Source organism: Ovis aries, chromosome 2 (assembly GCF_016772045.2).
Source record: "Ovis aries strain OAR_USU_Benz2616 breed Rambouillet chromosome 2, ARS-UI_Ramb_v3.0, whole genome shotgun sequence".
In the NCBI taxonomy this organism is placed as follows: Eukaryota; Metazoa; Chordata; class Mammalia; order Artiodactyla; family Bovidae; genus Ovis; species Ovis aries.
The window spans coordinates 67,161,866-67,175,123 of NC_056055.1; the positions used below are offsets into that span (position 1 = coordinate 67,161,866).

The 13,258-nt window shown below is 46.3% G+C and overlaps 1 protein-coding gene across 3 annotated transcripts in view; it reads left to right on the forward strand.

The window, feature by feature from the left end:
* Positions 1-13,258, forward strand: part of APBA1 (amyloid beta precursor protein binding family A member 1) — a 233,941-nt gene that overhangs the window by 137,502 nt on the left and 83,181 nt on the right. For all 3 annotated transcript variants that reach the window (XM_015093185.4, XM_042243368.2, XM_042243367.2), the window contains exon 2: positions 9,509-10,765. In XM_015093185.4, the coding sequence (XP_014948671.2) occupies positions 9,578-10,765 (1,188 nt within the window). In that variant the 5' untranslated portion in view covers positions 9,509-9,577. The remainder of the gene's footprint in view (positions 1-9,508; positions 10,766-13,258) is intronic.

A 13,258-nucleotide genomic window follows, 5' to 3' on the forward strand; every position in this document is an offset into this window, starting at 1 on the left:
CAAAATTAGCAATTGGAGATAATTCCCACTGAGGCTGTTGTGAAGGTTAGAAATATAGTATGTAAAACACCGGAGAAGGCAATGGCACCCCACTCCAGTACTCCTGCCTGGGAAATCCCATGGATGGAGGAGCCTGGTGGGCTACAGTCCATGGGGTCGCTAAGTTGGACACAACTGAGCGACCTCACTTTCACTTTTCATTTTCATGCATTGGAGAAGGAAATGGCAACTCACTCCAGTATTCTTGCCTGGAGAATCCCAGGGACGGGGTCGCACAGAGTCAGACACGACTGAAGCAACTTAGCAGCAGCAGCAGCATGTAAAACACCACATTTATTGGCCTACATGTAGGACAGCATTTGTGATTGTTTGATGGATTTATTGATATCCAGCCTGTTTCAAAATTGATTAAAGGTAGGTTAACTTCAGAGAAGGCAATTGCACCCCACTCCAGTACTCTTGCCTGGGAAATCCCATGGATGGAGGAGCCTGGTAGGCTGCAGTCCATGGGTCGCTAAGAGTCAGACACAACTGAGCGACTTCACTTTCACTTTTCACTTTTATGCATTGGAGAAGGAAATGGCAACCCACTCCAGTGTTCTTGCCTGGAGAATCCCAGGGACAGAGGAGCCTGGTGGGCTGCCGTCTGTGGGGTCACACAGAGTCAGACACGACTGACGCGACAGCAGCAGCAGCAGCTTAATTATATGTTTTCCACCCCTATATAGCCTTATTTAGGAAAAGGTAATATTAATAAATGTAAGTAAACCATGTACCCTAGTCATTTATATTAACTTATTTTGCTTTTTAAAAATGCTGTAGTGTCTGCTCAATACTAACTATAGTGTGTAAGAAAATGCAGTAATGGATGTTAAATAACCCTTATAACATATCAGACATTGTTCTAAGTATTATATATATATATATATATATATATATATATATATTAATTTGTATTACCCAGTAACCATGAGTGGCTCAGATGATAAAGAATATGCCTACAATGTGGGAGACCCAGGTTTGATTCTTGGTTGAGAAGATCCCCTGGAGAAGGGAATGGCAACCCACTCCAGTTTTCTTGCCTGGAGAATTCCATGGACAGAGGCATCTGATGGGCTACAGTATGTAGGGTCACAAAGAGTCAGACACAACTGAGCGACTAACACTCACTCATATACTGGGCTACCTGGGTGACTCAGACAGTAAAGAGTCTACCTGTAATGCAGGAGACCTGGGTTTGATCCCTGGGTTGGGAAGATCCCCTGGAAGAAGGCATGGCAACTCACTCCAGTATTTTTGCCTAGAGAATCCCCATGGACAGAGGAGCCTACCAGGCTACAATATATAGGGTCACAAAGAGTCAGACACGACTGAGTGACTAAGCACACATACTGGTTTTAGAAATGGTAAAATGAGAGCATTTTCGGTGATTAAGTCCTTCAAAGTCAAAGAACTAGTAAGTTGAAAGATAAAACTAGAATGCAAATTCAGGCAGTCTTTCACCCACACCTATCTTCTTAACCACTACCTGCCAGCCTGCCTGCTAAGTCACATTAGTTCTGTCTGACTTTTTGTAATCCTATAGACTGTAGCCCACCAAGCTTCTCTGTCCATGGGATTCTCCAAGCAAGAGTACTGGGGTGGGTTGCCATACCCTCCTCCAGGGGATCTTCCCCACCCAGGGATCGAACTCGCATCTCTTGTGTCTCCTGCATTGGCAGGTGGGTTCTTTACCGCTAGTGCCACCTAGGAAGCCCCTTAACCACTAAAATAGCTCATTAAATATAGTGAGTGACAGGAAGATCTATTAGGGATAAACTTGGTATTTGAAAACTAATAAGCACCATTTATAGCCAACTCTTGTAAATAAGGTGGGGGATAATCCTTTAAAGTCAAAAGTCAATATGACTAAATATTAGAATATTGAGAACAATTTTCTGGTAACCTCAAACCCCATAAATTAAATTCAAAAGTTGTTCCTGTAAAGGAGTGCCCAAAGTGTTTTGAGCAATGGCAGTGGCCTTGAAACATGCAAGTATCGAGTGTACCATGGCTTGTTGAGAAGGCCCAGGACCCACTAACCTGTGCTGGGCAGGTCCTAGAAGGCAAATTCAGCTACAGTATGGTCAGACATGTAGTCCAGCAGGCAGTCCACTATCTCTAAGGGATCAATGAGTGGCCATCCAGATGTCATTGGCATTCTTAATCCCCCCAAAAAATGAGTATTTAAGGTGGTGAGGCAGCCAACATTGGAGCAGTCTGTCCACAGAGAAAGAACACAAGTCCCTGAATGGAAGATCAGGAAAGGGGAAGATCCACCAGAGCTTTCCATTGGCCAAACCCAAACCAGAAGCCAGAGGAATAGGGAGCTGTTGATGCAACCCAAAGAGGCCAGCCTTGCAGGGAATAGAGTAGGGAAGGGAAGGTGCAAAGTGAATCTGGAGAGAGAAATGGAAGATGTCCAACCCCCATGTCTTCATCAAAGCTGTACAGGGTTGAGGATACAGCCCTGAGTTCCAACCACAGAGACCTCACCCTGGTTGACATCTGGTACTCAGCTCACCCTGAAACCATTACCAATACAATCTGCCAAGCCATAGTTCACAACTTCAGGCACAAGGATATCAGAGAAAACAAAATAATAGTTTGTTGAGGCAAGATAATTTTGTGTGAGGAGGCTTTTTCTGACCACGTGAGCTTGTTTAAACTGACAATGATTTTAGGAAGGTGAAATGTGTATTCCATATCCATCTTGGCTCCCGGTATCATTAAATTTAATTTCTGGATGATTCAAAGGAGATTAAACTTTAATGAATTCTAGTCTTTTATATTTCTGTCCTTTATGTTACTCTTATAAATAGATGTGTTTTGTTTAGAAAAGCTGATGATTTGAGTGGGGTTCTTGATGTCCTTTGGATTCCATAGTAGATGTTTCATGACTGGTTTCACTCATGGAAGGGAAACCCATTTATACAGTAGGGAAGGTAGATAAGAGTACCTGGGTATTCCTATTCTCTCATCTTTTTTTTTTCCTTGAATGAAAACCATTAATCTCCCAACCTATGCCGATTGTGTGTGTGTGTGTGTGTGTGTGTGTGTGTGTGTGTGTGTCTACATTACATATAGGACATAATCTTGTTTGGCAAGCTGTTTCTATGGAAATTATCAATAACAGTCTCATTGTCAGCGACGGCCCCTCCAATGGCTTGATGTCAGACGTCATGTTGACTGGAACAGTGTGTGTGCAGGTGGATTAGGACAGGCTGCCTGGAGAATCCCATGGACAGAGGAGCCTGACAGGCTACAGTCCATAGGGTCACAAAGAATCGGATACGACTGAGCAGCTGAGCACTCTTGCCTGCATGCAGTCCCAAGATATAGGACTTCCCTTCCAACTCCAGCAGGGGAAGACCAGCAGTGTTCATTAAGTCCATGAGAAGCAGTTGTACTCTTATACTTTAAATACATGCAAAAGTGTAAAAACTTATATAAATGAAATCGTTTTGTTCATTCTAGCTTTTTCAGAGGAAAGAATGGCCAGTGCAGACTTTCTTCTTCTTCTCCCCTCCACCTTCGTGTGTCTTCCCTACAACTGCATCACTGCTCCACCCCTCCCCCGACACACACAGCGCTCTCCAGATTAACAAGCCTGTGTCATTCCTTTTGCTACTGTTTACATTTCATTTTGTCTTCAGTCTGACTACTGAACTACTAAAACTACTTCTGAATGTGTTAAAAGGGACAGTCTATTGGAAAGCCTTCTTAACAACTACATAAGGACAGATCAACCAAAGTAATTTATAGCCTCCCCTTCTTTTCATCCCAAACCAACATGAGCCTCAGCTAACGTTATGAGCTGCCTGGGTTCAACTGCTGAATCATGAAATGCTTCATTTCTAAATGGTGTGCTGCAATGGATTCCCTCCTTTTATTCACTTTTTCCAACTCAGCTGTAGAACATTCTAGAACCAGGAGCCAGAAAGCCACCAGTGCTTCACTACAACCTGGATTCCCTGACTCCTGCAGCCAAGATGCCACAGCACCTCCTTTTCATGTTACATGGTCGTGCCTGCAGAGGGATCTGCCTTGCCTGTGTCATCCAGGTCACCCAGCCTTTTTGTAGAAGGGGAGGGATTTTCTTCAACCAGCTGTAACTCCTCCCCTCTACCCCCAGCCTCTGGAGGCACATGGGTCATAATCAAGGACTCTGGCTAGATAATAGCAGTCATCACTTAAGCCTTAGTTCCTAGGACTTTATGAGCTGTGAAATTCCAGAGCCTGTAAGAACAGCAGCACTTACATGATTCACAAAGGTGATGCAGTGGTGGTTGTTTTAACTCTAGCTTCCTTCTGTAGCTTGGACCTGTTTCTGCTTTGCATTCATCACCAGGTATTACAATTACTGAAGCTTGTCTGCCCTTGAAGGCTGGGACCATGGTTTAGAAACTTGCATCCCCCCACCTTGCACAGTGCCTACTACTGGATCAACGCCCTCAAATGCAGGCAAATGTTGAATCACTGGAGTTCTTTGGGCACTTAAAGCATCAAAAGAAGGTAGAGAAGGTTGCAGGGGTGGATGAGGGCAGCAGAGATTCAAGATGGAAAGAAGAAATGAGTTCTCAAAAGGCTGAGCATGGCAATGTCCAAAAGGCCCCTGATATTGAAAAGTGGGAAGATAATTATTTTCTTTTTAATCACTAACAATTTATTGACTACCTACTATGTTTCCTCTGTACTTGGCACTGGGGAATCAAACATAAATGACCTGCACACTTTTCTCAAGGATTTCATATTTATAAAGAATTGCTACTCAGAACAACAGTTGTTATGATATTTTATAGATAGAGATCAGTGAGGATGATGGGAAGGGTTAATCAGATTTTATTATTCCCCTGCTTAAACCTTCCCCAGTACCATGCCCATGGACTGTAGCCCACCAGGCTCCTCTGTCCATGGAATTCTCCAGGCAAGAATGCTAGAGTGGGTAGCAGTTCCCTTCTCCAGGGCATCTTCCTGACACAAGGATCGAACCTAGGTCAAACCCTGCATTGCAGGCAGATTCTTTACCATCTGAGCCACCAGAGAAGCCCAGTAGCATGCCAGCGCACTTGAAATAGCTTTGCCGTGATGTACCGGGCCCTGCCCTGCTGGCCCGTCCCATCTCTCCACCCTCGTCTCCTAGCACATCATCTCTTACTCAGTTCACAAACGTTAGTTCTGTCTTTGAACACAGCAAGTCCTTTCTCACCTCAAGGCCCTGCCCTCGGATCTTTACTTGGCTCTTTCTTTATCATTCAGGCCTCAGCTCCAAAATCACTTCCTCTGGCCTCTATATAACCCTCTCTCCTCAGTCAGTTTCTCTGCCATTACCCTGTTTCATTTTCTTCATAAGACTTTTTGTTCTCCGATGTTATCTGATTTATTTATTAACATAATCATTGTCTCTTCCCCCTCTCCTTCCCCTTCACCCCCATGCATTAGAATGGGGTCTTCGCAAAAACAGAGCAGCCTTTCTAGCTCGGCCACTACTCTGCCTTTGTGCCCAGAATATTGCCCGGAGGCTGACATGTAATAGACACTCATTAGGTAGGAAGTGACTTCCCCTTGCTTTGGGGAAGATAAGACAGATTCACCAGCAAAAAATTATAAGTGAAAACATATGCTAGGATAGGGAAGGCAGCTAGGGTCAGTGTCAGGACTCTGGGTATTAGACTGCAGGATACAGATGAAGCATGAAGATGAGGCTGGAGGAGAGATGTGGCTTCATTTGTTTGATGAAGCATCAGGAGTAGGACTCCAGCACCCAGAGCCTAGAGCCCGAGAGTATGGATCAGACAGCAGTCCTGCCAGGTGCAGCACTGGGTAATCACCTAATGCCACTTGCCTCCATTCCCTCATTTTTAAAAGAGCTGACAATAATCTCTGTAAAGACAATAGGAGAGTACGTTCTTCATAGGCTAGTGGGAGGATTAAATAAGTCATTGTGTGGAAAATGCCTAGTAATGTGTGGTAGATAGCTAAGCACTTTCACCACGTACTACACAGAGGAGGGTCACTGAAGAGTTTAAGAAATAGGGTTATGGGATTCAGGTCTGTATTTAGAAAGATGAGCAGGTTAGCAGTCGTACAGATGGATCAGAGGAGACTGAGAAATTAGTTAAGGAAATAATTTTGTAGGCGAGAGAGACCAAGACAATGTAGCGGCACTAGGGATGATGCGAGAGTTGTTAAGGCAATGGACTTGGTCATCAGTTTGGGGAAGGAGGTGAGGGAAAGAGACAAGTCAATAATAATTCCTGGATTGGGAACTTGGTGGTGCCATTCACCTGTACAGGAAATACGGGGGTGGGGGTGGGGTGCCAGGTTTGGGAGCTGGGATGGGGAAGGAGGTTGAGGAGGCATGTTTTGTTCAGCTGTGGCAGGTAGAGGTTGGGTGCCATGGGAACTCCAGGTGGAGCTACCCAGCCAGAAGGTCCCCCCATACCTTCCTGGACTGCAATATGCTAAAGTGCTCTGTACTTATTAGCTCTGTACTTATTGATACTTAATGCTAGTGCTTAATATTTAATGTTTATCTTTGCCTTTTAAGCAAATAGCATGAGAAATATCTTTGTCCATATCTGCATTTTTCCTTTGAGATTTCTATAAGTAGAATTACTGGAGCGAACATATATTACCTTTTGAAGATTTTAATTCATCTTGCCAAATTTCTTTTCAAAAAAGTGGTACCAATAATATAATCCTACAATAACCTGGGATTCTTAACAAAAAGGAAAAGAAAACAGTTTGAGTGAGGTTTTTTAAATAAGCAAACTTGCCAAGGTATAGGGAACAGTCCTCTTGTGTGCTACCAATGGACCTGACCACCAGTGTCAGCTCCATCTTTAAAAGTTGGTAGTTGCCTTTGTCCTAGGGAATCCCTCAAATTGATGCCTGTTATTAATTAACATGCTGCCAACACTATAACCCAAACTATATTCTTGAAACCAGGATGGTTCACTCTGTGTGTGAACATTCCCCTGAAGCTGGGGAAGGGGTAATAAGGACCATACACCCAGTGAAAGGAAAGCGTCAGTGTATCAAAACTACCTTAGTTTAACATATTTTCCCCCAAATAACTGTTTTTTGGTCACTTTCTTTACATGACTCAGTGTATGGACATGCACAGAAATCGCATTGTCTGTGGATCAATCAGTGCTCTATAAGACAGCACTATTTCCTGGTCAGACATGATTTTAACCCAGAATAAACTAAAATCTCTTTTTGATACATATATCAATAGATTTTCATCAGGCTAGAAAAGAAAGTGCCATTTTCACTGAAAGTGGGGTTTTGGTCAGTTCTGCACATGGTTATTATGAATTGCTGGCCTGCTCATGTGTTTTGGATGGTGGTCACTGCATCTCTAACTACACACAGCTGACACACTGCAGGGTAACAGTACCCAGGGAAGTATCTGGCATGTTTCGCATCCCTCCATTATGAACGCTTGCTTTGTTCTCAGCAGACTTAGATTTCAACGTGAGTGTGGTTTTTATCTGTTGTCTTTTCCAGAGAGTCCTTATAAGGAAAACTTGGATAGACTGTTCTTGTCCATGCCTTGAATGGAATTGAATATTTGTTTTGTATATTTCATGCACCACTGGAGGCATGAAACCTGGGCACTGTCAGCACCAATATTTGCCTCTTCTGTGCATTAACCATCCATTTGGTCTGAACAGAAATACGTACTTAGAAAACTTTCCTATACCTTGTCCACAGTCACCATTCTCAGGGGTTAAATAAGAGGAAGCCACAATTTTTCAAAGAAGAATTGGTCTAATTTGTGTGAAGTGGGATTCTTGTCAAGGAGGAGAGCAGTAAGGACTGATCATCTCTGCTAAACCATAATTGTTTTCTAGTGAGTGTTAGTCAGTCAGGGATGGATCCATCAAAGAAGGGGGTAAAGATGGTAACTACTGCTTTAAGATGAACTTGGCAGCTCCAAAATGGCCTCCTTTACTACTGGGGCTATTATAGTGCTTGAAGGAAATTGCGATCCTTACGGTGGGCGTTGAGTAGAATATAATGCATCCTAATATTAGAGAGTCCATTAGATGTCCCTGGTCCTCCTGGAGCTTTCTGCTCTTACATTAAAGAGTTCATTTCCCAATTTTGTCCTTTTGTAAAATGAGCCCCCCAAAAGGACACTAAGGAAAGTTTACACACATTGAACCCATTTACCACAACTGCATTAAAATCATGGGGATCCTGCCTGTTTTTGTTGCTCTTTCCATCCCCTGCAATTATTCCCATACACTGTATGCAGATTATGCTATAAAGCTATTTTGGATAAAAAGAAACCAAAATACTAAATTTACCAAATACCAAATTTGAGAGTGGTTGAAACCAAAGCCACCTCTGCAGTCACAAGTCCCGCTGGAAACAAGGAAAGAGACTTACCCGTGTTTTAAAGAAGTTAGCATGTTATAAAGTGTCAGCTATAATGCTAACTTACAGAATCGAAGAATTTTAGATCCAGGGTGTATGAGGGAGCGACTATTAGAAATTAGAATATTAGTGTTTTAAGTGCAGTCGTCAGAACTCTGGCCTCTAGGGAAAAGGTGTTTCCCAGTCAGACAAGTTGGGTAACCCCTGCACCCTGCATCTTCCTCTCCTTGCATATTCACAAGGAAAGTCAACTTAAGTCAGCATCTCCCAAACTACTTGAGCAGGGAGCCTTTTTACTCTGCATAGTAGCTGTTAACATCCTGCCGCAGGAAATGAGTCCAGTCTCATGGTGGAGATTCAGAAAATTAAACCACTTAACGGTAGTTGACAGAGCCAGTAATGCCAGGATGAGAACCCACTGATGGCTGAAGCCTCCCTCAGAATGGCTGCATATTTGTACTGACAGCAATGGATTCAAAACATCCCAAGGCTTTTTTCCTCCTTGAAATACTCCTTCTCCCTGGCCCCTGCAGCATGCAGGATCCTAGATCCCCCACCAGGGATTGAATCCTTTCCCCCTGCAGTGAAAGCACGGAGTCCTAACCACGGGATCACCAGGAAAGTCCTTTTTTCCCTTGAAATTTATTTTAAAAAATAGTTTCTAAAGTATCAAGGATCCTAGTTTAATTTAGAGAGATTTATCCCTTAGCAGATGGAAAATGTGTCAATTGGCTCATTCAATTTGGTAGTACTCTCTATTCATATGCATCAGAAACAGAACCTGAATAGTAAGCGCGGTGGGGAACTTAAAGGCTCAGAAGGCTGTCGGTCTGAGGGGTGGGGAAGAGAGAAAGCCAGTAAGCAATGAAACAAGGAGACATGTAATTACAAATTACAACACGTGCTACGAAGATGATGAACTATGTGCTGTCAGCTTGAGCCTAAATTTGCAATCACTTTTTAATTGACCGCGATTCAGACGAGATCAATAACAGCTGTTTTTATGATTATCTTGGTACTCGGCTTCTGCCTACAGTCTGAATCACGTAATAGCCCCTCCCCCTTCTTGTTTTTCCAGCCGGGTGGAGCAAAATGAGAGCGCAGTGAGCCGGCCCAGCCTCTCTCCCAGCCGTCCCCGACGCCCACCATGAACCACTTGGAGGGGGCCGCGGAGGTGGAGGTGACGGACGAGGCGGCAGGCGGGGAGGTGAACGAGTCGGTGGAGGCCGACCTGGAGCACCCCGAAGTGGAGGAGGAGCAGCAGCAGCAGCACTATGCGGGTCGCCCCCGGCGCCGGCGCGCCGTCGAAGACCCTCGCGCCCAGCCTGGGCAGCAGCAGCAGCAGGAAGAAGAGGAGCGTGGGGAGTGCCTGGCGCGCTCGGCCAGCACGGAGAGCGGCTTCCACAACCACACGGACACGGCCGAGGGCGACGTGATCGCCGCGGCCCGCGACGGCTACGACGCCGAGCGCGCGCAGGACCCCGACGACGAGAGCGCGTACGCTGTGCAGTACCGGCCCGAGGCCGAGGAGTACACTGAACAGGCGGAGGCCGAGCACGCCGAGGCCACGCACCGACGCGCGCTGCCCAACCACCTGCACTTCCACTCGCTGGAGCACGAGGAGGCCATGAACGCGGCCTACTCGGGCTACGTCTACACGCACCGGCTTTTCCACCGCGGCGAGGACGAACCCTACGCCGAGCCCTACGCCGACTACGGGGGCCTCCAGGAGCACGTGTACGAGGAGATTGGGGACGCGCCCGAGCTGGACGCGCGCGACGGTCTGCGGCTGTACGAGCAGGAGCGCGACGAGGCGGCCGCCTACCGCCAGGAGGCTCTGGGCGCGCGGCTGCACCACTATGACGAGCGCTCCGACGGCGAGTCCGACAGCCCGGAGAAGGAGGCCGAGTTCGCGCCCTACCCGCGCATGGACAGCTATGAGCAGGAGGAGGACATCGACCAGATCGTGGCCGAGGTCAAGCAGAGCATGAGTTCGCAGAGCCTCGACAAGGCGGCCGAGGACATGCCCGAGGCGGAGCAGGACCTGGAGCGCGCCCCCACCCCGGGCGGGGGCCGCCCCGACAGCCCCGGGCTGCAAGCGCCGGCGGGGCAGCAGCGGGCCCCCGGCGGCGAGGCGGTGCAGCGATACAGCAAGGAGAAGAGGGATGCTATCTCGTTGGCCATCAAGGACATCAAGGAGGCCATCGAGGAGGTGAAAACCAGGACCATCCGTTCGCCTTACACCCCCGACGAGCCCAAAGAGCCCATCTGGGTCATGCGCCAGGACATTAGTCCCACCAGGGATTGTGACGACCAGAGGCCGGTGGATGGCGATGTAAGTGTGTGCGGGTTCGGGCTCGCTCAGCTCTACGCGCGGCCAGGTGGGGAGACGGGCGCTGGGTGGCATCATTTGTCATTAGAAATGACTTGATGACGGAAATGATCTCTGGGCATGCTCAGAAAGAGCTTGTGCTTAAGAGCCGGTGAGCGAAAACCAGGTGCGAAGGAGTTAAGTGCTGAGAGGTTGCGATAAATCAATGGTTCTCAAACTGTTACTGGAGCACTTGTTCAGAAATTGATTTCCAGACGCACCTCTTTCCATCACCTAGTTTCACACTTAGATTTGGGGCAGGGCCTGCGAATATTTATTTCTAACGTTAAATAAAAAACAAGTCTGGATTGAGGAAGGAGAGACTTCATTGGGAAGGTACTGTTGTAACAAGAACTCTTGCAGTAGCAGAACTGTGGGATCTGCAAGGGTTTCTGCTGCTGCTGAGTCGCTTCAGTCGTGTCCGACTCTGTGCGACCCCATAGATGGCCCCCTACCAGGCTCCTCTGTCCCTGGGATTCTCCAGGCAAAAACACTGGAGTGGGTTGCCATTTCCTTGTCCAATGCATGAAAGTGAAAAGTGAAAGTGAAGTCGCTCAGTCGTGTCCGACTCTTTGCGACCTCATGGACTGCAGCCTAGGGTTAGGCAGAAGAGGATTCTTTCGTAGGTAGGAGTAAGCAAGGCCTGAAAGGACAAGATGTGAGGAAGTGGGATGAAGCATGGCTTGAAGTACTGCCCTTGATAGTGTTTTAATCTGAGAACAGCATTGTCCCAGGAGGGTTTGGTGAGGAGGGGCGGTAAACTGGCAAAAGTTCAGGTACCTGGAAGAAGGTGAGAAGCTTAATCAAAGGTTGGTTAATAAGCATTCTGTTTTGACTAATCAGTTCAGCTAATCATTTCTCAGGCAGAGAATGGGAATTTGAGGGGTCTGTGTCTGGCCTTGTCATAGGTAAACAAAGGGGCACCTGTGAGTTACTCAAGTCTTACCAGAAAGAGGTTCTTTGCATAAGGCATATTCACAAATGAAATGGGAGGATAGGGGTCTTTAACCTTTGCTGTTTTCTGGGATCTCAGGGCTCACGTTAAGTTCAGCATTGTCACTTATAAGTTGGTAGGTGATGCTGATGGCTGCTGGTCCCAGGACCACAATTTGAGAACCACTGTCTTAAATCAACCCCTTAAAGGTTTAGGATGAATAGTGGCCTTTTTAGAGGAAATCAAGGAGATTCTTCTGGGCCCTTTCCAGCCAAAGGATGTCTACAGTTTGTTTCCTTTTTTTTTTCCCCTTCTTTGTGACTTAGTTTTCATTTCTGGTGGTACCAGAAGGAGCTTCTCACGTCACGAAAGACATGCTTTTGAACTGAAATTACTTTCTTGTGAAGAGCTACGGAAAGCTGTTGCTGCCTCATCGGCCTTTCACTTTCCATTTTTGAAATAACCAAGAAATTTGATAACTCGGCAAGCTTGGGTGTCACAGTCTACTCAGAAATAAATCAAGAAGGCTAACCTTTGCCCCCACTACCTGACTCTGAAGATTCTTTCTCCTCTGACTCTCAATTTTCCATTCTCTTGAATAATTTTTAAGCACTTTCATTTAAAATGGGAGCTTGGAGTAAAAGAAGGGTCAAGAGGTTAAATTTGGTTTCATTTAATTCTGTATTTTATGACTGCACCTATCTATTTCTGAGTATTTCTTTTGGAGTGAGAAACCATTATTGGAAGCTGTTTGTTCATTTTACTTTTAGGTAAAAGGCTGTGCAGGTCAGAGATGTCATTTGCCTCCTCTTTTAGTAACAGTCAACATTGGCTGTTAGCTGATTAAATCACAGGCACCTTTAAATCTTGGGCTTCCCTGGTGGCTCAGATGGTAAAGAATGTGCCTACCATGCATGAGAGCCAGGTTCGATTCCCAGATCAGGAATATCCCCACTCTGGTGTTCTTGCCTGGAGCATTCCATGGCCATAGGAGTCCATGGGGTTGCAAAGAGGCGGACACGACTGAGCAACTAACACTTAAGTGAAATTTCAACAAAGGCTGTTAGCTGATTCAGTCACCTTTAAGGCAGGGTTGGAACAGGCTGGAAAAGGATCTGCATCCTCCCCAGCCAGGGGGCGGCATTGGGTCAGTTCAGCCTCCTCAGTGTTTTCCCTCTGTAGTCCACGCTTCACATTCAGTTTAAAACAGGTGTGCTCCTATGCGGGATTCTGAGTGACCTCCAGTCTCTGCGGGTGTCTCCTGGCTTGGAGGGATGAAGTGCAGCTAGCATTTTTGCAGATGTAGTAGAAATGGAGCAGGCTTTTAAAAGCAGGGAGCTGGCAGGAGAACAGGTTCTAAGTCCTTTTAGAAACTTGGAAAGTTGTTGGGAAAAAGCCACAGGAGCATTCGGTACAGATGCTGGCCTCTTCCTTCAGCTTTCTCACCTATACCAGCTCCGTGAAATGACCTGCTGGTCCCTGCATGATGATGATGATGCACCACCTGGTCCCTGCAACCTGAT